At 34.5% G+C, this 21,468-nt stretch overlaps 1 protein-coding gene across 1 annotated transcript; it reads right to left on the bottom strand.

Annotated features, from left to right (window-relative positions):
- Positions 1 to 1,254: 1,254 nt before the first annotated feature.
- On the bottom strand, positions 1,255 to 13,477 carry LOC101890457 (FK506-binding protein 5-like). The gene is made up of 2 exons (XM_011297595.3): positions 13,189 to 13,477; positions 1,255 to 3,211 (listed from the first exon to the last, which is right to left on the bottom strand). The coding sequence occupies exons 1-2, from the start codon at positions 13,475 to 13,477 to the stop codon at positions 1,296 to 1,298; spliced, it is 2,205 nt and encodes a 734-aa protein (XP_011295897.2). The 3' UTR covers positions 1,255 to 1,295.
- Between the last annotated feature and the right edge of the window lie 7,991 nt (positions 13,478 to 21,468).

The following is a 21,468-nucleotide window of genomic DNA, read 5'->3' as shown; positions in this document are numbered from 1 at the left end:
TATATATTGATATTTGATATGATTCTGTCTCCTTCTATTAGGTAAATTATTCTTTGTGAAAATTCTGACCTTTTGTGGGATAGGTACTGGAAGGGGTGGACATGGACGATAATGCCCATGTCTGAACTCGACCTAAGTTTGAAAATAATATTACGACATACCAAGTTTGGATGAAGTCGGATATACCATTCGAGTGTTATCGTGCCACCAGCCAGTCAGCCAGACGGAGGGACAACCCTAGATCGACCCCAAATGCCCTGAATCAGATTTGATCCAAAAAGTCCCTGTGTCTAAAACCGTTACGTCGATTTATATTGGGAATTTATGCGAAGTAGATAATACCAACTATGAACCAATTTGGGAACTATATCTAACTCTAAATCGATTACCTCTAGTACTAAATATCATTGCTGTATAGGGCATGATATGACTTCGATAAGAATTATATTTTAAAAAATATTATTGAAGCAATAGTTTTATGGGAGCTATAGCTATATCTAAACCGATTTTTTACCAAATTTTAAGAACTTGTTTCTTGGATGATAGAATGGCCATTTGGTGCACAATTAACCCGGAATCGGTTGAAGATATATATGGGTGCTATATCTAAATTTCAACCAATTTCTAAAGGGCTCGTCCTTGAGCCAAATATATATTGTTTGGAATATTTCAGCTCAATCGGATAATAAATGCGATCTGCATTTTGTTCACAAAAATACATGGACAGACGGACTGACATACATATATCGACCCAGAAATTGATTCTATGAAGATCCTCAAAAGTATCTATGGACAGAAAATCAAAATTCAAATGGTTACTACGTTAGGAGTTGTGGCTATGGCGTTATGGTATGTCACAAAAAAAACAATTACATTTTACCCCCTTAGTTTGGTTTGAACAACTGTTTTATGTGGTAACGGTTATGGTTATGGCATGTCTAATTGAGCCTTTAGCATAAGATTACCTTATATAAATTTTGCCATAGATGCTACTTTAAGTATGGTCCACTCATTATTAAACATGAATTTCCAATAAAAATGTAAATATTCCCATCACTTCTCTCTAACACTCTCTCTCTCCCACGAATGTGTTAATGGTACTGTTAGAGCCTCTCACGTTTGACTTTAAGTCCCACGAATGTGTTAATGACAATGTAAATGTGTTTGTTTGTTTGTCACTTATGCTCTGTTTGGAAAAAAAACTATTTACAAATATAATTATGTTAAAAAATAACAAATAAATAAATCTTCCCCCCTTGGAGAATAGACACCAGTTTCGCGCACTTTCAATTGTGTTACACATTGTCTTGATGATAATGGGGATAATGCTGACTTGGGCGATATTTGTGACCACCTCGGAATCGTGCGGGTATATTTTTCTCTCTATACATTCGGTGTAGCTGACGGGCAGGTGTTTGAGGTGTTGTTGTTACGCTGTCATTGTTGCTGACAGTTAGCGCCTCTGTGAGCTGTGGTGACGGGCTGTGATTCTCAATTGCATTTGTGGTGTTCAGACTGCTAAGCGTTTGATTTGTGCTTGTTAAGCTCTCGCTGGAGTCGTTGTTGTTGTTTTTGTTGTCTTTTTCTTCGTTGTCATTGTTTTTGTTATCTTTGGCATTAAGCATGTCATCTGGGGATAATTGAAGATTTACAGCATTCATTTCATTGTCGGATTTCTCAACAATGCCATTTGTCGTTAGTGATAATGTTTGGTTTGTGGCAATGATTTGTTGATGACTTGTTGCTGGTGTTGTCGATGTTGAAGTCGCAGCATCAAGGCCACTCTTTGGATTATTGTCATTGGCTGGGGCATCCGTTGCACTTTCATCGTACTCTTCTTCATAATCATCAGCATCATCTTCATCATCATCATCCTCTTCTTCATCCCCCTTTTCTTCTTCATCCGTACTTTTTTCTTCATCTGGTTTGGTTGTTGTAGCAACAATTATATTTTTATTGTTGTCATCTGTTGTGGTTGTCAATTTCTGTTCGATTATGGCATTTTCGGGCTCTTTCACTTCACTCGTAGTCGATTCATCATCATCTTCTTCGTCGTCTTCATCTTCCTCTTCTTCGTCAGCATCATCATCGTCGTCATCGTCCTCATCTTCATCGATTTCATCATCCTCTTTCTCTTTCTCCTCTCCACTTTCTTCATTATCATAATCACTCTCATTATGGGCACTGTTACTTTCCTCTGTCTTTGTAATAGACGTTGAGTTCAATGGTCCGGTTAATGGTGAAGCTGTCGTTGTTGTTGTTTCTGGTAAAATGACTATTGGAGCTTCACTGGAGCTGGAAGATGTAATACTCATTACGGAGTCATTGATATTGTCAGCAAGTTTGTTTTCTATTGTGACATTGGCCATAGGGGTGGGGAAATCGTTGGCCAACTCCGTGGTTTGCTCCAACGTTTCCTCTGACTTGGCATTCGAGTCATTGCCAATATTGGAGACACTCAAATTTTCATTGGGAGTATTTTCCGTGGACATCTGGCTGTCATTTTTTGTCAACATATCAAAAGTTTCGGTTTCGGCTGATTCCTCCTCTTCCTCCTCACTTTTGGGTTTTGGCCTTAACATAGCAGCAATGCCCACATTTGTAAGTTTTATGTTCTCTTCCCTTTTCTCCTCATCTGTTACAACTTCGTTTTCTTTCGAAGACTTTTTATCGTTTTCTTGCGCGAGGTCATTATAATCCACTTCTTCCTCAGCCTTATTTTCATTCTCCTCTTCATTCTCTTTATCCTCCAACTCATTTTTCTCAGCATTTTCTTCATTAATGACATTTTCCTTTTCCACCTTATCTTCCTTCTCTTCCTCTTCATCGTAATACTCATCCGAAGTGCCATAATCTTCATCATTACGATCGGTTATCTTACTCTGTGATGGCGGTATAACCGATCCACCACCACCTGGCAACACCCATTGAGCTCCCTGTGCCCCCAATTGCATACACTGGAAATGCATTTCGAAAATTTGCGTCGATGCCAATTGTACCATAAAATCCATACAGGCATGCATATTATCACCCTGCAAACCGACATCAGACATCTGGACACACATGGACATGGGGATGCCTAACATAACCGGTATACAGAACGGTGAGGGGTTACGGGCGGATACAGCATATTTGGCCGATTGTGTTTCATTGACGAACATTTCCAGATTTAGTTCGTTTTTCGGACCCACATACGTCACATTGGCGCACACTGAAAGAAGAAGAGAGGAAAATGGACCATAATTAGAAAATTTTGTAGAGACGGTAATTGGAAGTAAATACATATATTTGTTTGGGAAATTTCAATATTTTCCAAAATTACGGAAATGTATGTGGCTATGAAAGAAAATCTGAATATATGTGAGGACTATTTTTTGGTTCAGCAGAGGCTTTTTCGTGTTTATACCCTACAATACAATATGTTGACATGTGGTGGTTTCAAGTATTTTATGCATTTAGCCCGAGATTCCGAAAAATCTTGTCTTGATCTGAGTCAGTCATGCAAAATTCTTATCTTGGGCCGGAAATCCAGAAAATTCGTGTTTCGTGTCAATTGCCGATGGGAATTTTGATATTTTCTATATAAAAGTCATGGTCAATTTCAAAATATTCTAAAATGGATTTTTTTCAAAAAAAAAAAAAAAAAAAACTTGGAGAATTGGAATTTTCGAATTTTGAAATAAATAAAGTTGTGCTGAATTATTCTCGGTTTGTGCTTATTTGTACCATTAACATTTTTTCGATATCTCTTACCAAATTAAAAAAAAAAACGATATTTTCGAAAGTATGTCAGAATTGCAGTTTTCGAATTTCGATAAACTAACTGTTGTGATGAGTTGTTCTTGATTTGTGCTAACTTGTGCAGTTTATTTTTTTTCTCTATTTTCGAGATATGACAATTTCGAAAAACAGAAAAATCGTTGCAATTTTTTAAAAATTTAAATATTGATATGCTGGGGAATGAGCGAAAAATTATGTTAAGTGGGCACGTCTCATTAAATTTTTTCACATCTCAATGTTTGAATATTTACAAAAGTTACAGTGATTTTTCTGAAAAATACAGTTTTTTCGAAATTGTCATATCTCGAAAACGGTAAAAGATATTGAGAAAAAATATACGGCACAAGTTAGCACAACCTAGCACAACTGCTGGTTTTTCGAAAATCAAAAATTGCAATTCTGGCATACTTTCGGAATTGTCGTTCTTTTCGAATTTAGTAAGAGAGAACAGTAATGAGAACAATTCTGCATACTTTAATTTTTTGAAATTCGAATATTGCAATTCTCTCAGATTTTTTTTTCGGAAAAAATTTTTTTCGAGCATTTTTTTCTAAAATCTTTGATATTTTTCGAATTTCGAAAAAAAAGATACGTATCGGGTAATATTTAGCACGACTCTTGTACTAAAAATATATATTTTGACTTCTGTTATGATTATTTAAATTGTTGACCCTCTATAATTAGGTTCCGCAGGAATGGACCAATATTGTCGGACCTAAATAAACAAGATATAAACATTGCGACGTGACGTTTGGTCTATATCGAGTAATTCCTTCACTTTTTATGAGATATGTGATTATTTTTAGAAACTGTTAAAATGTGCGTGAGTTACCAGATATAGTCGACCGAAGTATTCCATTTTCATGCTTCATCTAATACAGACAATAGAAAAAATTGGTATAGGCAATATGGGTAATATCAAGAAAATCGAATATTTATATCCAATTTTTTGCGAAATCATAAATTACACATGCATCTCAGGTTTCTGTTTGGGAGAAATATTTAGATATAGCAAGTTGTAAAGAATCGCTGACTTGTTTCGCAAGTTATGACTGATACAAGTATTGAAAATTGTGACCCTTTGTGGGTGAGGTACCAGAAGGGGTTCATCTTCACAAGAGATCTTGCGTTAGCAAAAATGTTTGTGTGTGTGAAAGTTGAGGAGAGTTGGATGCTTATTTCGCTTTCTTTGTGCGTTTTGTTTTTCAAAATCTTGAACCCTATGTGAGGCAGGTAGCAAAGGAAATGATCCATACCATCTTTATCTTGTGTTGATGAAAATATTAAGATGTACCAAGTCTGGAATAGAATCCGATGTTAATTTCGCTTTTTATGAGCTTCATGGATATTCAAAATGTTGAAACTTTAAGGGGGAGGTACCAGAAGGAGTGTATGTATTCCATCTTAACACCAGACCTTGGGTTAATAACATTATTGGGATGTGTGAAATTTGAAGACAATCGGACCTTACATCACATTTTGTAAAGTTGTAATTTTTCAAAATTTAGACCCTTTGTGGAAGAGGTACTTGATGGAGTGGACCGATATTAGGATTATATATATTTTAGGATTTGCAAAGTTGGAGCGAAATCGGACTATCGTTTTTCTTTCTGTGCAGAAAATACATTTTTTGAAAATGTGGATCTTTTGTGGGGGACGTATCAGCAGGAGTGGACCGATGTTGCCCATCTCCGAACTCAATCTATGTTTGACAAAAATATTACGATGTACCAAGTTTGGACCAAATCGGATACTCCCTTCGAGAGTTATCGTGCGCATCAGCCAGTCAGATAGACTGACGGACGGACGGACATCGCTAGATCGACTTCAAATGTTCTGAAATGGATTTGGTCTAAAGACACCTTGGGTTTAAAACCGTTATTTCGACTACGCACATTTTGACCGTATCAAATGATATATACCCTCTCTAGCCATATGGCTGAGGGTACAAAAATTGTCAAACTGAAAAAATTATGCATTTTGAGTACTGAAAAGGCTAAAATGAACTGTTGAATCGAATTTAAACTTTTAATATGGACATTTCGCTGATGAAGCAACAGGCACTTGCAAGCTTGCTTAAAAAATATATGGACAAAAGGACATGTGCCTTTTTGGACCAAATCTTTATTATATTTTAACCAGTGCATTTTGCGGCTCCAGGGGAAAAATTTGCAATTTAGTTTGACTCCGTGTGTTACTATCAATTTTATTCGGAATATCAGATTTAGGACAGAATATACATTAAATCGGATTAAATTTTAAGGTTGTATTCTCACTGGGCCAATAATCGACATTTTCAAAATTGAAGCACATTTAAGCTTTAAGCACAGACATTTACTCTATTTGATTTCGAATAGTTTTTCATGGAATTTTCTTTTTTTAATCAAAATTCAAAATTTTAAATTTCTTTGGTTAATATTTTCGCTAAAAGAATGGTCGTTTTGTGATATTTAATCCAATTTTACATATAAACAAGTAAAAAAATCACTTAAGTTCGGATACTTAAGTTATACCCTCCACAATTTGGAAAGTAACTCATGTAAAAATATATATGTAAATGCCGATATTCCAGTATTCGAGGGGCATGCGTTACGTCTGTTATTAGGAACATGCAATCCAAATTTCAAACAATTCTGTAAAAAAATTGACTTCACACATCAAAATATCGAATTCCGGGAGGAAAAACTTTGACTTATATAGAAATTGCTGAGAAAAAGCAGTAGGACCCATTACGGAATCCATAAATTACGTTTTATGTAATTCAGGTAGAAAATGTGGATTAAGTCGTCAAAATACCGAATATCGGTAAGTATCTTTAAATGGGAGCTATAGGCAAACGTGGTCCTAGACAGTGTTCTGCTGCAGGATATAGAATCTAATATGAACTCTAAATATATAATTTTAAGCTATTCCGCTTTATCGTCAAAATTCCGAATATGGAGAGGTACAATTATATGGGAACTATAAGAAAAAGGGGATCTGTAAAGAACAAGTTCTGCCACTCGAGACAAGATACAACTCTTTGCCAAATTATAGCTTCCTGTCACACCCCGTTTGGACTTTAGCATGATTACAACATACGGACGGACGGACATGACTAAATAAACTTAGTTGATCACGAATATATATACTTTGTTGGGTCTAAAAATCCCTACTATGTATGTGGAGGGTATAAAAATATAATTAAGCAAAAAACATTTTAAAGAGATTTGTATACCTAAACTTCTTGAAGAAGTTTAGGTATTTTCATGCCACAACTTGTTATTGTAGATGTTTTGAAGATTTTGCAATTTTTTTCCATGAAAATGGCTTATTTAGACATTTTATCTTCCTACCGTAATCGTAAACATTGCTATTTGTTTTGGTTTAGCCTAAATATATGTGAAATCACTTCTTGTTATTTTCGGCCACTGGAGTCTGAAATTGGATAGATTTTTCTTGAAGACACATTTGGGCAAAAATGCATTTTTTAGACATTTCTTAGTGTACTAAAGTTATGACAATGTTGCAATACCCCCCCCCCCACCCCCACACTCCCTTCACATCACATGCAGACATGATCCCTAAACTATTTACATTTTAATTATAAATAATGCATTTTTAAAATAGACCAAAAACAACAGAAAAAATAACATTGTTTAAAATGAAATTTATTATGCCCCACGAAAGTAATGCAAATTTGAAGCTGTCGCTTCGCCGTCTTGTCGGTGATATATCTGAAATGTAAAATAAAATAGTTTGAATGACTGACATTGTCGTTGAAAGTGAACATTTTTATGGATAATTTACTAGTCATTTGATTTGATTTGCATGCCTACTAAGCCTCCGTTGTATTTACATGCCATCCACTTAATTCGCTCGCAAGCGAAACAAAAAGCTGCACTCTGCCAGCTAAAAATTGCTTGCAATGAGAAAGTTTTGTTTTTTTTCTTTCTTTCGTTTCAATGAATCAAAGTTGAAAGTGTCTTGCAAACGCCGCCAACTTCCATTCGCATGACAAAAGAGTAGCGCCAATAAATTGTATCATAGGGTGTTAAAATAATTTATAAACAATGGAATTTAATGATAAGCTAATGTGTTGTTGTTTCTATCGAGCGTTTTCACATGTTAACAAGTGGTGATTATAATCTTATTAAGATGGCAAAGATATAAAACTGGTAAAATGCACCGAAATACGTCACACTCTACCCTACTAGCTCTATGCAGTTTTGAGAGAATTGGAGTTAATGTGCATCATTTACATAATATCGACGGAATTTATATAGGCGCTATATCCAAATATGAACCGAAAAGGCCCATGTTTGAGCTCATAGGATAAGGCCGGATTTTTTTTTGATAAAAGAAATTCGGAATTAAATAGGAAAAATATGAATTTTTCTCCCCAAATAAAAAAACATTGTTTTTATAAAAACAATAAAAGTGGGATTAAGCCCGACTAATCGAAATATGTTATAGAGCTCGGAAATACCTTTGTCAAATTTTATTGAGATCGGCTCAGATTTGGATATAGGTCGCATATATATCCTTAATCCGATTTCAGTTTTTTTTTTGTGAATTTCGGGATGTACGTTTCCTATTGGTGGAACTAGGCTCCAACATATTATATAATATAATCCTTCTCGGAGTGATATCATACACTCTATACCAATGTTATTTGGTATAAAACATAAAAATGTCTCAGTCAAAAATTTGGTGAAAATCGATTTGATCGATCGATCTCTCTGAAACCAAATTATAACTGCTCTAAAGCCAAAGGTTGATAGGTGGTGTGATCTACTTCAATTAAATTCCCAATATAATTTGCGGTTACGGAATCTCCACTAAATATACATAGTGGTGTAGAGTATAAATATACCGATTATATGGTCCCGCCCAATGTTTGGCTGTAAGTTCGGCCAGACCGAACTTTGAATACCCTCCACCATTTGGAACGAATTTGGCAATTCTCAAAAACAATAAAATCCGTTAAAAATTCTGTTTAAATCTTAAAAATACCGAATGTAGCTATTATATTAGTGTCTATACCACGAGATGAACCTGCGTAGGTAAAATTTGTCAAAAGTCATTACAATATTCAAATGCGAAACTTAAAAAAATCGGTATAATGTCGATAAAATCAAAATACCGAATATCGGGAGGTACCGTTATATGGGGGGTATAAACAAACGTGAGAATTCTTATAAGGAGTAAAAGGCAGCATTCGAATGGGTCGAACATTTCATGTCTCGATATATCCATAATTTTACCCTCAACCATACAGAGGTATGTATCATTTGAAACGGTCAAACCGTGCCTCATCGAATTACGATTTTAGACCCTAGGTCTCTTTGGACAAAATCTGTTTCAGTACATTTGGAGTCGATCTAGCGATGTCCGTCCGTCTATCTGTATGACTGGGTGATTTGATCCAAACTTTTTACATCGTAATATCATTATCAAACTTAGATTGAGTTCGGAGATGCGCAATATCGATCCACTTCTTCTTTTACCTCCCCCACAGAAGGTCGAAGTTTTCAACAAAATATTTTACTTCACAGAAAGAAAAAGTATGATACGATTTTGCTCATGATGTAAGAGTCCGATTGTCTTAAAATTAGGCACATCACAATGTTTTTTATTAACCCAAGCTCTGGTGTGAAGATGGGATATACCGAACTATTACTTTTGATATCAATATTTTTTTTAACTCAAGGTGGGATATATCAAACCACCCCATTCTGGTACCTTCCTCTCAAAGGGGTCAACATTTTGAATATCCATGAAGCTCAAAAAAAAAAAAAAAAAAAAAACGCCGAACTAAGATCCAATTCCATTCAGACTTAGCTCAATATTTCGGACCATTCCCTCTGGTTCCTCCCCCACAAAGGGTCAAAGTTTTGAATAACAAAAACGATTATAAAATCCGAAGTAAACATTCAGTTCTCTTCATATTTCTGATACCTCCCTCATATAGGGTTTCCGGTTTTGAAAAACAGCCCAGAAATAATATAGGATATCAGTTTTATTGTATACCAAATGGCAAATATCAACCCAAATGGGCTGAATCTTGACAATTAAGACTGAATTTAACCCAGAAACCAGTACTTCAAATTAGGTGGAAATCGGTTCAGATATAGCAACAGCTACCATATATATGTTTTATCCGATTTGGGGTTTAAAGTACCTCACAAGTGTAAAATGCATTCGACAACAATGATATTTGGTACCAGATATCAGATACAACTCTGAAATAAGTGTATCAAATTTTGTCAAGATCGGTTCAGATTTGGATATATCTCCCATATATATCCTTAACCGGTTTCGAGTTAATTGTGCATCATATAACCAATATCAAGCCAAATTACCTGAATTTTGGCAAATCCGACCGAATTCAGTCTAGAAGCAAGTAAATTAAATTTGGTGAAAATCGGTTTAGATATAGCTATAGCTCTCTTATATATGTTTCATCCGATTCTGTGTGTAAGTTTCTCACATTCGTAATATGCATTTGACTACAATGATATTTGGTACCAGATATCTTATGGAGCTAGGAAATACCTTTGATAAATTTTATCGAGAACGGCTAAGATTTGGATATAGCTACCATATATATCCTCAATCCGATTTCAGGTTTATTGCGCAAATAATGGCTAATATTAGCCCAAGTGGAGTATATTTCAGGACGTAAGTTTCCATTTTGTGGAACTCGGTTCCCATATATATATTTTTTAATATAATCCTTCTCGAAGTAATATCATGTACTCTACAGCAATATTATATGCTATAAAAGATTAAAATGTCTCCTTCAAATTCAGTGAAAATCCATTCACAATTGGATATGCCTCCAATATATTTGTTCCCTTTGGAACCAAATTATAACTGCTCTAAAGCCAAGGGCTGATAGGATGTATGTTCTACTTAAAAAAAAAGAAAAGAAAAAAAAAAAAAAAAAAAAAAAAAAAATATATATATATATATATATATATATATATATATATATATATATATATATATATATATATATATATATATATATGTATATATTTTTTTTTTTTTTTTTTTGTTACGTGAACTCTACTAAATATGCATAGTGGTGTAGGGCATCATGTAGTCGGTCCCGCCCGAATTTTGAAATTTCCTTACTGGTTTATCTGTATTAGATGAAATATGAAAATGGAATACTTCGGTCGATTATATCTGGTACCTCATTCGCGTCTGAACATTTTCTAAAAATTATCACATATTTCATATAAATTGAAGGAAGTAACCTATATAGTCCAAACTTGGCACTTCGCAATATTTATATTATATTTATTTAGGTCCGATATGTAATGGACATTATTAGTCCATTCCTTCGGAATGCACTCCATGGATTGTTAACAATTTGAAAAATCATAACAGAAGTCAAAATATATTTAAGTAAACGAGTATTGGCTGAGGGTATACATCTGTCGGCTAAACCTACATATAGTTATACCCTACACCACATAGTGGTAAAGGTATTATGTATTTGTGCATTTGTTTGTAACATGCAAAAGGAAACGAGATAGACCCATAGTTACTTTTGATCTCCATAGAATGACTTTCTGAGTTGACTTACGCATGGCAGTCCGTCTGTCCGTCCGTCCGTCTGTCCATGAATTCTTGTGAACAAAATGCAGGTCGCATTTATTATCCGATTGAGATGAAATTTTGCATATATCATTTGTTTGGCCCAAGGACGAACCCTATTGATATTGGAGATAATCGGTAAAAATTTAGATATAGCTCCCATATATATCTTCGTCCGATTTGCTTTTATTGTGCACCAAACGTGTAATATCAGCCCGAATAGTATGGGATTTTGCACATACAACTAAATTAGGCCTGAAAATAAGTATGCCAAATTTAATCGAAATCGGTTCAGATATAGCGAAAGCTCCCGTATATATTGTTTATCCGATTTGTTATTTTTGTCCTCCGCAGCCGTAATATGCACTCTGTAACAACAATATTTGGGGAAATATATCAAATTCAGCTCAGAAATACCTTTGCTAAATTTCATCGAGATCGGTTCAGATTTGGATATAGGTCACATGTATAACTTCGTCCGATTTACATTGTATTGTACACCAAACGTCTAATATTTGCCCAAATGGGATGGAATTTGGCACATACGATCGAATTGAGTCTAGAAGCTAATATGTCAAATTTGGTGAAGATCGGTTCAGGTATAGCTATAGCTCCCATATATACTGTTCATCCGATTTGATGTATTTGCTACCCACAGCCGTAATATGCACTCCGTAAAAACGATATTCAGGGAAATATATCAAATACAGCTCAGAAATATATTTGCCAAATTTTATCGAGATCGGTTCAGATTTGGATATAGCTCCTATATATATCGTTGTCTGATTTCAAATTAATTTTGCACCAAATGGGCAATACAAGTCCGAATTTAAAAGATACAAATGCTTCGGCATATTTAGTCCTTTGAACTTTAAATTATAATTATAATCATAGCGTGTATGATTAAAGCTCTACAAAATTAGCAAAGTGGTGTAATGTATCATAAAGTCGGCCCCGCCCGATTTTAGGACTTTCTTTACTGGTTTAATTTAAATTAATATTTTGGAAAATAGGGAACGTTTTTTTTTTTTGTTTAAGATTTTCTTGATTGTTTGTCTTTATCGCTTGTAGCCAATATTTTCTTAGCATCAGCAAATCTTCTTCAGGCTAGTTAAAATAATGGTACGAAAAAATTTCTTTCACAATTTAAAATATACACTCTTATATTATCATTTATTAAAACAGTTTTAATAAAACTAAAAATGTTGTCTATATTTCGAAATATTGCACTGATGCCAAGGACATTTTCATAAAAAATGTAATGACTTCATTTTTATTGGCAATTGCAAGATTGGAAAATTTGGCATTTTTTCCATTTGTATAGGTTTGTCCAATATTTGGCTTTGTCATCTTCATAAGTGTATTTTAATGTCTTCAGATAATAACTTTCATTTTCTTGTTTGGCTCAATACCGATATGCTCATATCATCTACTCTGATTCGCGTAATATTTGCAATTGGATATTTGTATTCAATTAGCACGCTGGCAGTTGTGATACAACGAGGATGGTAATTTCACTTAACAGTAATTAAATTTCTTTTTTTTTCGGATCACAACAACAAATAAAAAATTGAAATTGTTGACACATTGTCGGTGGTTCATATCTGATCTGGCATACTATGTTTCTTTGGTAACTATTGTAAATCATTCATTTGTTAGGTGCTCACTTTGTTTGAACTTCAGACATGTTCGAAATAAACAATTAATTTTTTTTTTGCCAAATTTTTATGTTTTTTTTTTTCTTTTATCAACATTATCCAATAGTCATCTTGAATCGCATTGTATAAGACAAAAATATTTAATATTTTCAACACGTACTTTTCTGATCGAAATTATATTGTTTCACTTTGATACCAACACAACAGCCACATAAGGGTCCGGCACAATCGCATGGTTTACCAAAAGTAGACCATATGGAACCTTTGCTGGAGAATTTAAAATTGGACAAACTACGGCCGCGAGACACCGATACGGTTGGTGGCAGGAAGACTTGTTTCGTTGTAAGGTCATAGAAGATGAGACCATTGTTGTAGCTGCGATTTTCGACTAGAATACATGAGGTGACTACGATTAGCACAAGCGTACATATTTTCGGCGCGAACGACATTTTGTTATTTGTCGTTTTTAAAAAATAATTTTTCTGAGTTTGAAATTTTCTTTTAATATTTAATTTTTTTCTGCTTCTTTGGTTTTAAAAATACTTAATTTTTTGTCACTTGAATTGTATTTTTTTTTGTTAATTTTTATTGGCCAAACGACCGGACCGCACTCTTCGAAAGTTGATTATGCATTAAAGATGTGTTTGCGGTTAGCATTTGTTTAAAAATGAAATTGAAACTCTTTTTTGTGGTGCTGTGTTTGGCCGTTTGGCAGGCAGGCAGACGGGCGGGCAGATTGGTGCTGTGCTATGAGCCGTTTCTCAGCTTGTGGCACATGCGCAACAATGATGGGTGCCAAACAACAGCCAGTCTGCCTACTTCTGTGTGTCGCTGTGTCGGTTTGTCTATCTTAAGACGCCGTCACTAAAGCAACTGACGATAATGATGTTCATCATCATCGTCGTCATTGTCTCAGCCAAACAGTCAGCAACTGTAACACCTTCAGTAAAAACAACAACAACAAAAAAGAGTCAGTAACCAAATGCACAGCACAAAGTTTGCATGCAATGCTCACAACGTGATCGTGTCTTAGCCGTAGTGGAAGAATGAATTGAATCAGTGTTACCACTTTGGCGAGTTTTTAAATAAAGGAGAAAACTTCCTTAGCCCGTTGTGAGTTATGAGGAACTCCTACCCGAAATATTCGACTTCAATCGATCTTAGGATTTACGGCCAGATTGAAGAGATTTATATTCTTATTATTTTAACCAAAAAGGATTCAAAGAATTTTGACACTCATTAGTTCTTGGGAGCGGAATTATTTTTATACCTTCCTACATTCATAGTATTGAGGGTTTATTAAGTTCGTCTCATCTAAATAATAAGTCATCGAAATAATAATTTAAGACACAACAAAGTATATATATATATTCTTGATCAAAGTAAAAATCTCAGACGATTTAGCCCTGTCCGTCCGTCTATTGTAATCACGCTAATCAAAACTAATAAAGAGAGGAAGCTAAAATGTTGCACAGATCAATCTATGGTTTGCAGGCAGGTCAAGATGGGATATATCGGTCCACAATATCGTATAGCCCCCATATAACGGTACCCACACGATATTTGGTATTTTGACGATTGTAGCCAAAATTTTCAATGAAATTGTCTGAAAATCCACAAAAGGAATTCCTTCTGAGTACTTTACCACCTGGAAGAGAAATGTCTATATAGGTCCACGATATCGTATAGCCCACATACAACAGTACCCCCGATATTCGATATTTTGACGATTTTAGGGACATTATTCATCGGAGTTGTTACAAATTTAATGTTTAGAATTCGTAATGGTAACTACAGCCTTTGCCAGAAAATTGTGTATACGGGTCCAGATCTTCGTATAGGCCCCATATATCAGTGCCTCCCTATACATATTTTGTCGATTTTAGGTACAATATTCACCGAAATTATTTGAAATTTCGTGTTTAAAATGACAGAAAATTGTCTATACAGGACCAGGTTCGTATAGCTCCGATATAACGATACTTCACAATATTCAGTATTTTGATGATTTTAGCGACATTATTCCTCGGAGTTGTTTCAAATTTCGTATTTAGAGTTCGAAATGGCAACAACAGTCTATGACAAAAGTTGCCTATGCAGATCCAGGTCTGCGTATAGACCCCAGTATAACGGCTATATTCGGTATTTTTAAGATTTTAACAGAATTTTTAACGGAGTTTTTTGTTTTTGAAAATTTCCAATTGATGGAGGGTATTTAAAGTTCGGCTAGGCTGAACTGACTGTTTTTTTAATTGTTCAATATTCAAAGTTTTTTGTGTAACTCCTTACACCAGCCTATGATGTCTTTTAGGAATCATATAATCGAGGTTAAAGGATCGAGGTAGTAGAAATTTTTCAAGAAACACATAAAAAACGCTGTGAAGTTCAGTCGGCGTGAACTTTTAATACCTTCTACCATATGGAAAATATGTCTGAAATTATAAACCAGTAATGAAAAATCAGAAGTCAGGCGGGCCGACTATATGATACCCTACACCACTATGCATATTTAGTAGATCTCCCGGAATAAAATAATTGATTTGCAGTATATCATACTACCTATCAGCATTTGGCTTTAGAGCAGTTATAGTTTGGTTTCAGAGGGAACTAATATATGGGAGGCACTTTCGGGCCGAACTTTGAATACCCTCCACCATTTGGTACAAATTTGGCAATTTCCAAAAAATTAAAATCCATTAAAAATTCTGTTACAATCATAAAAATACCGAAGTGGGTCTATACGACGAAGTGGACCTGCATACCCAACTTTTGTCATAAGCCTACACAGACAATTGTCTGGCAAAGGGTGTAGTACCATCAAATATCAAATTTGAAACAATTTCGGTGTTTAATGTAGCTAAAATCATCAAAATACCGAATATCGAGAGGTAGTGTTATATGGAGGCTATACGAAGACGTGGACCTGCACAGACAATTTTCTGTCATAGGCTGTAGTACCCATTACGAACTTCAAATACCAAATTTGAAACATTTCCGGTGAATAATGTCGTTTAAATCACCAAAATACGGAATATCGGGAGGTAACATTATATGGGGGCTATAGCAAAACGTGTACCTACATCACCCATTTTCAATACCAAAAGTCATAATACACATTTGAGTAAAATTTTATTAATCTACTTCATTTTGTTCGGAAGCTAGAGTGATTTCCACAGACGGACAGATGGATAGACGGGCGGACATCGTTAAGTGGACATATAATTATATGCTGATCAATAATATATATATATATATATATATATATATATATATATATATATATATATATATATATATATATATATATATATATATATATATATATATATATATATATATATATATATATACTTTGTGGGGTCTAAAATGTGTTTTTCGAGGTGTTACAAACGGAATGACAAACTCAATATACCCTCCATACTATGGTGGAGAGTATAAACCTATATATATATATATATATATATATATATATATATATACTTTGTGGGGTCTAAATGTATATTTCGAGGTGTTACAAACTTAATACTATAATACTATGATGGAGGGTATACAAATTATATGTTTTTGTTGTTTACTGTCAATTAAACACCTGATCATTCTCTGTCAAAATCTTCCTTAATATTTCCGTTTTTGAAAAAAGAGTCAAAAAATGTTTAAACCCCTATATCAAGAGTTTTATAAACTGTTGCCATACTTTCCATTTAATTTCGCTTAATTTTTGCATTTTAAGTACTGATAATGTAGGAACGCTACCAGCAAAAATCCTTCAATATTGGTTCAGGTTGCGGTACAGACTTTGTATAAAGACACCACCTGATTTTAGTTATTGCGATTGTCTTGGCGATATTTCCCAATTGACTAGCCAGAAAAAATTTATGTTGTTTTTTTCGGAGGAAGAATAGCTTCTGTCAGAAACTATTTAATATATAAAATGGAAATAAAGATTTATTGTCTTATAAGTCACAAAGAAAATAACGTCATCATTCTAAAATGTGACGTCATCATTCTAAAATGTTGATTTGTGGGAGTATTTTGCATAATTTAATGATATTTTTCTTACCTCTCCGAAAAAAGTCGTTTTGTAAAAACCGCTAAACGACAACATTGTTGCAAGTTCAAACATTTAGGCTGAGACGGATTATTCACCGCTTGTTGTTTTGTTTGAAATGGATTTGAATGATTGGTTCAGATTTGCTGCTGGTTTATTTTTCTATCGTTATGATTGTTGTTGCAGTTGTTGTTGTTGTTGTTGGCGTTATTGTTGTTCCACCACTGCAAACAAATCAAGCACATATGTCGTTGATTATTGAGTGGCAATCTTTCACCTTTGGAAATTTTTACGTGATATTGTTACTTTACTCTGTGATATAGAAAGCGATAGTGATTTTCATTACAAATAAAATAAAATGCAAATATATCAACATTATAATGACTAATTGCTTTCGATTTGAATTTTTTTCCATGAATACACATATATGAGTAAATAGGTGTTATAATTATAGTTTTTCTCATTTTATTGGAAAATTTTGAAGTTGTTCGTTTGATGTTTGTAAGAAGTGTGGGGGAATTTATTAGGGAGAATTTTTGCTCCTTTCTTTAAATGAATAACAAAGATGTGAATTGTATTAATTTTTCAAAGAATATTTTTTTGGTCCAAGGACGAACCCTATTGAAATTGGCGAGAATCGTTTAAAATTTAGATATAGCTCCCATATGTATCTTCAACCAATTTTGGGGTAATTGTGCATCAAATGGCCAATTATCAGTCTAAATAACCTGCATTTTGGTATATCCGACCGAATTTAGTCTAGAATCAAGTACATCAAATTTGGTGAAAACGGTTCCCATATACATGTTTCATTCGATATGGTGTTTAAGTCCTTCACATGCGTAATGTGAATACGATCAAAATGATATTTGCCAACAGATATCTTGTAGAGCTCGGAAATATCTTTGCCAAATATTCGGCTAAGATTTGGATACATAAATTCCTAATCCGATTTCAGGTTTATTGTGCAAATAATCACTAATAACAGCCCAAACGGAGTGAATTTCGGGACTTACGTTTCAATTTCGATATATATTGTTGATATAATCCCCCTCGAAGTGATATTATGCACTGTCATGTCATGTCATGTTATTTGGTAAAAATGTCTACGTCAAGTTTGGTGAAAATCAATTCAGAATTGGATATGCCTTCCAAATATTAGTTCCCTCTGAAACCAAATTTTAACTGCTCTAAAGCCAAAGGTTGATAGGTGGTATGATCTACTTCAAATAAATTCTTTTGTTACGGGAGCTCTACTAAATATGCCTAGTGTGGTGTAGGGTATCATATAGTCGGTCGCGCCTCACTTTTGACTTTTCCTTACTGTTTAATAATGGCCCGTTCAACTTTATAAAATGGGTCTATCCTAAATGGCGGATGCCATATCCATATCTTAGACTCTTTCAAGCTTTCCTTCAACACAAACAACACAACACAAAAAAATATTTTTCAAAAATAATCATTGGTTGTGTTGCCAAATTAGAATAAAATTCTGAGTCGATTTAACTTTTGTCTGTTGAAATCCAGATAGATTTTATACCACTTAAGATAAGTCTTTGCAAGTTTGCGCAGACATTGAAGTTATTCCAAGAAAAAAATAATCCATACAAGTCCGCTTTTCGAAAAACAGAATTTTAGGATATTAGTACGACCCACAGCCAATTTTTCTGTTCAAAACTATTTAAACGTCTCCAAATGTAAACCCTAAAAACCAACAGCGACCTCAAAATCAAACCAAATTTATTAAACCAATCTACATCTCTCCATCCTAGACACAAGCAGTGATCCAACATTGGTGCTATTTAGCACTCTTCGAACAATTATAGTACACATTTAGGAAACCACATCCATGTCAAGGTGACAGCTGAACAACGACCCTAAAACAAAATTTTAGATTTCAAGCACCATCTGTTCACTCAATAAAAATTATACTAAATATCGTACTATTTAGTACTTTTCGTGCACTTGTAGTACACAGTTCCAAAACTACCTCCATATCTCAATTCCAGATACCAACAGTGGCCACAATATCAAATTTGAGAATTTCATACCTATTCCTTCCCTCAATACAAAATTTAGTACCATTTAGTACTTTTCATTCAAAAATAGGTACCATCAGTAATCTAAATATTACATTTTTTTGATTTTCATTCCAAATTTCAAGTTTTTAGCTCTAACCGTGGTACCAAATGTTGTACATTTTAGTACTTTTCGTACACTTATAGAGGAATTTTCAAAACTCTGATGGAGTGCATGATGGATATATCATCAGATTCCAGATTTCAGAATTCTAGCTCATTCGGTTTGTTCAAGACATACATACAATGTAGAAATTTCCACAGATCACTTGTTTGGCCCAAAGACGAACCCTACTGAGTTTGGGGTTTTAACACACACAACAACAATAATTTTTGGTACCAGATATCAAATACAGTTCAGAAATAAATGCTTAAAATTTTATCAAGATCGGTTCAGATTTCGATATAGCTTCCATATATATCTTTATCAGATTTCAATTTTTTGTGCGCCAAATGACTAATTGGACTGAATTTTGGCACTTACGATGAAATTCGGCCTAAAAGCAAATGCTTAAAATTTTGGTGACAATTGGTTCAGATATAACTATAGCTCTCATATATATCTTCAATCGATTTCGGATAAAATGGCTAATATCAGCCCAAATGACCTGCTTTTTGGCACATCCCACTGAATTCAGTCTATAAGCAAGTACATCGAAATTTGGAGAAAATCGGTTCAGATATAGCTATAGCACCCATAAATATGTTTCATCCGATTTGGGGTTTTAAGTCCCTGGCATGCGTAATAAGTGCTCCACAACAATGATATTTGATACCGGGCATCAGATACTTTATGGAGATCGTTTCAGATTTTTATGTAGCCTCGATATACATCTTTATCCGATTTTACGGTTATTGCTCACCATATATATGTAATATTTCTCCAAATTGAATAGATTTTTTCACATTCAGCTGAATTTTACCATTGCTGAAACTCGGTCCGGTATATCTATTGCTTCAATAAATAGTTTTTATACCATCAGCCATACGGCTAGAGATGATATATATCATTTGACAGGTCAAAACGTGCCTAGTCGAAATAACGGGTTTAGACCCTAGGTCTCTTTTTGGACCAAATCCGTTTCAGAACATTTGGAGTCGATCTAGCGATGTCCGTCCGTCCGTCCGTCTGTATGTCTGTCTGTCTGCCTGATGCGCACAATAACTATCGAAGGGAGTATCCGATTTGATCCATACTTGGCATATCGTAATATTTTTGTCAAACTTAGATCGAGTTCGTAGATGGACAATATCGCCCCACTCCTTCTGGTACATCCCCCACACAAGCTTTAGATTTCAAAATATATATTTTCTGCACAGAAAGAGAAAGGATAATCCGATTTTGCTGTAACTTTGCAAATCCTACTGTTTTGGTCAGTGGTAGGTCAAGCGCGAACATGGACAACAACGGTCCACTCCATCAAGTACCTCCAAACTCAAACTTCACACATTCCAATATTTGTATTAACCCAAGGTCTGGTGTTAGGATGGAATACCACTCCTTGTGGTACCTCCCCTACAAATGGTCTAATTTTTCAAATATATATATTTTCTGCACAGAAAGAGAAACGATAATCCGATTTAGACCAACTTTGCGAATCCTGATATTTGCGTCAGTGCTAGGTCAGGTGCGAAAATGGACAATATCGCCCCCCCCACCCTCTATCAAGTTCCTCCCCCACAAAGGGTCAAAATTTTGAATAATTTCAACTCTTATAAAATGTGATATAAGACTCCGATTGTCTCCAAATGTCACACATACCGATATTTATATTAACCCAAGGTCTGGCGTTAAGATGGAATATATCGGTCCACTCCTTCTGGTACCTCCCTCACATATGGTCGAATTTTTTAAAAATATATATTTTCTGCACAGGAAGATATAAACGATAATCCGATTTTGCACCAACTTTGCGAATCCTAATATTTGCGTCAGTACTAGGTCAGGTGCGAAAATGGACAATATCGGTCCCCTCTATCAAGTTCCGCCCCCAAAAAGGGTCAACATTTTGAATAATTACAACTCTTATAAAATGTGATATAAGAATCCGATTATCTTCAAATTTCACATATCCTACTGTTTTTCTGAAGTTAAGATCTGATAGTAAGACAGAATATATCGGTCCCCTCCTTCTGGTACCTCCCACACAAAATGTCGAAATTTTGAATATCCATTAAGCTCATAAAACGCGAAATTAACATCCGATTCCATTCCAGACATGGTACATTTCAATATTTCCATCAACACAAGATCTGTTATAAAGATGGTAGAGATCGGACCATTTCTTTTGCTACCAGCCACCCACATGGAAAG

Source organism: Musca domestica, unplaced genomic scaffold, assembly GCF_030504385.1.
Source record: "Musca domestica strain aabys unplaced genomic scaffold, Musca_domestica.polishedcontigs.V.1.1 137, whole genome shotgun sequence".
NCBI lineage: Eukaryota > Metazoa > Arthropoda > Insecta > Diptera > Muscidae > Musca > Musca domestica.
This window is presented reverse-complemented; position numbering and strand designations above follow the sequence as displayed.

What these genes read in the sequence shown, in the direction of transcription:
- LOC101890457 (XM_011297595.3), bottom strand. Translation starts at nt 13,477, where the DNA reads ATGTCGTTCGCGCCGAAAATATGTACGCTTGTGCTAATCGTAGTCACC. An exon ending in ATATAATTTCGATCAGAAAA is followed by an intron (nt 3,212 to 13,188) that starts GTACGTGTTGAA and finishes TTCTTCTTTCAG; the next exon opens with TGTGCGCCAATGTGACGTAT.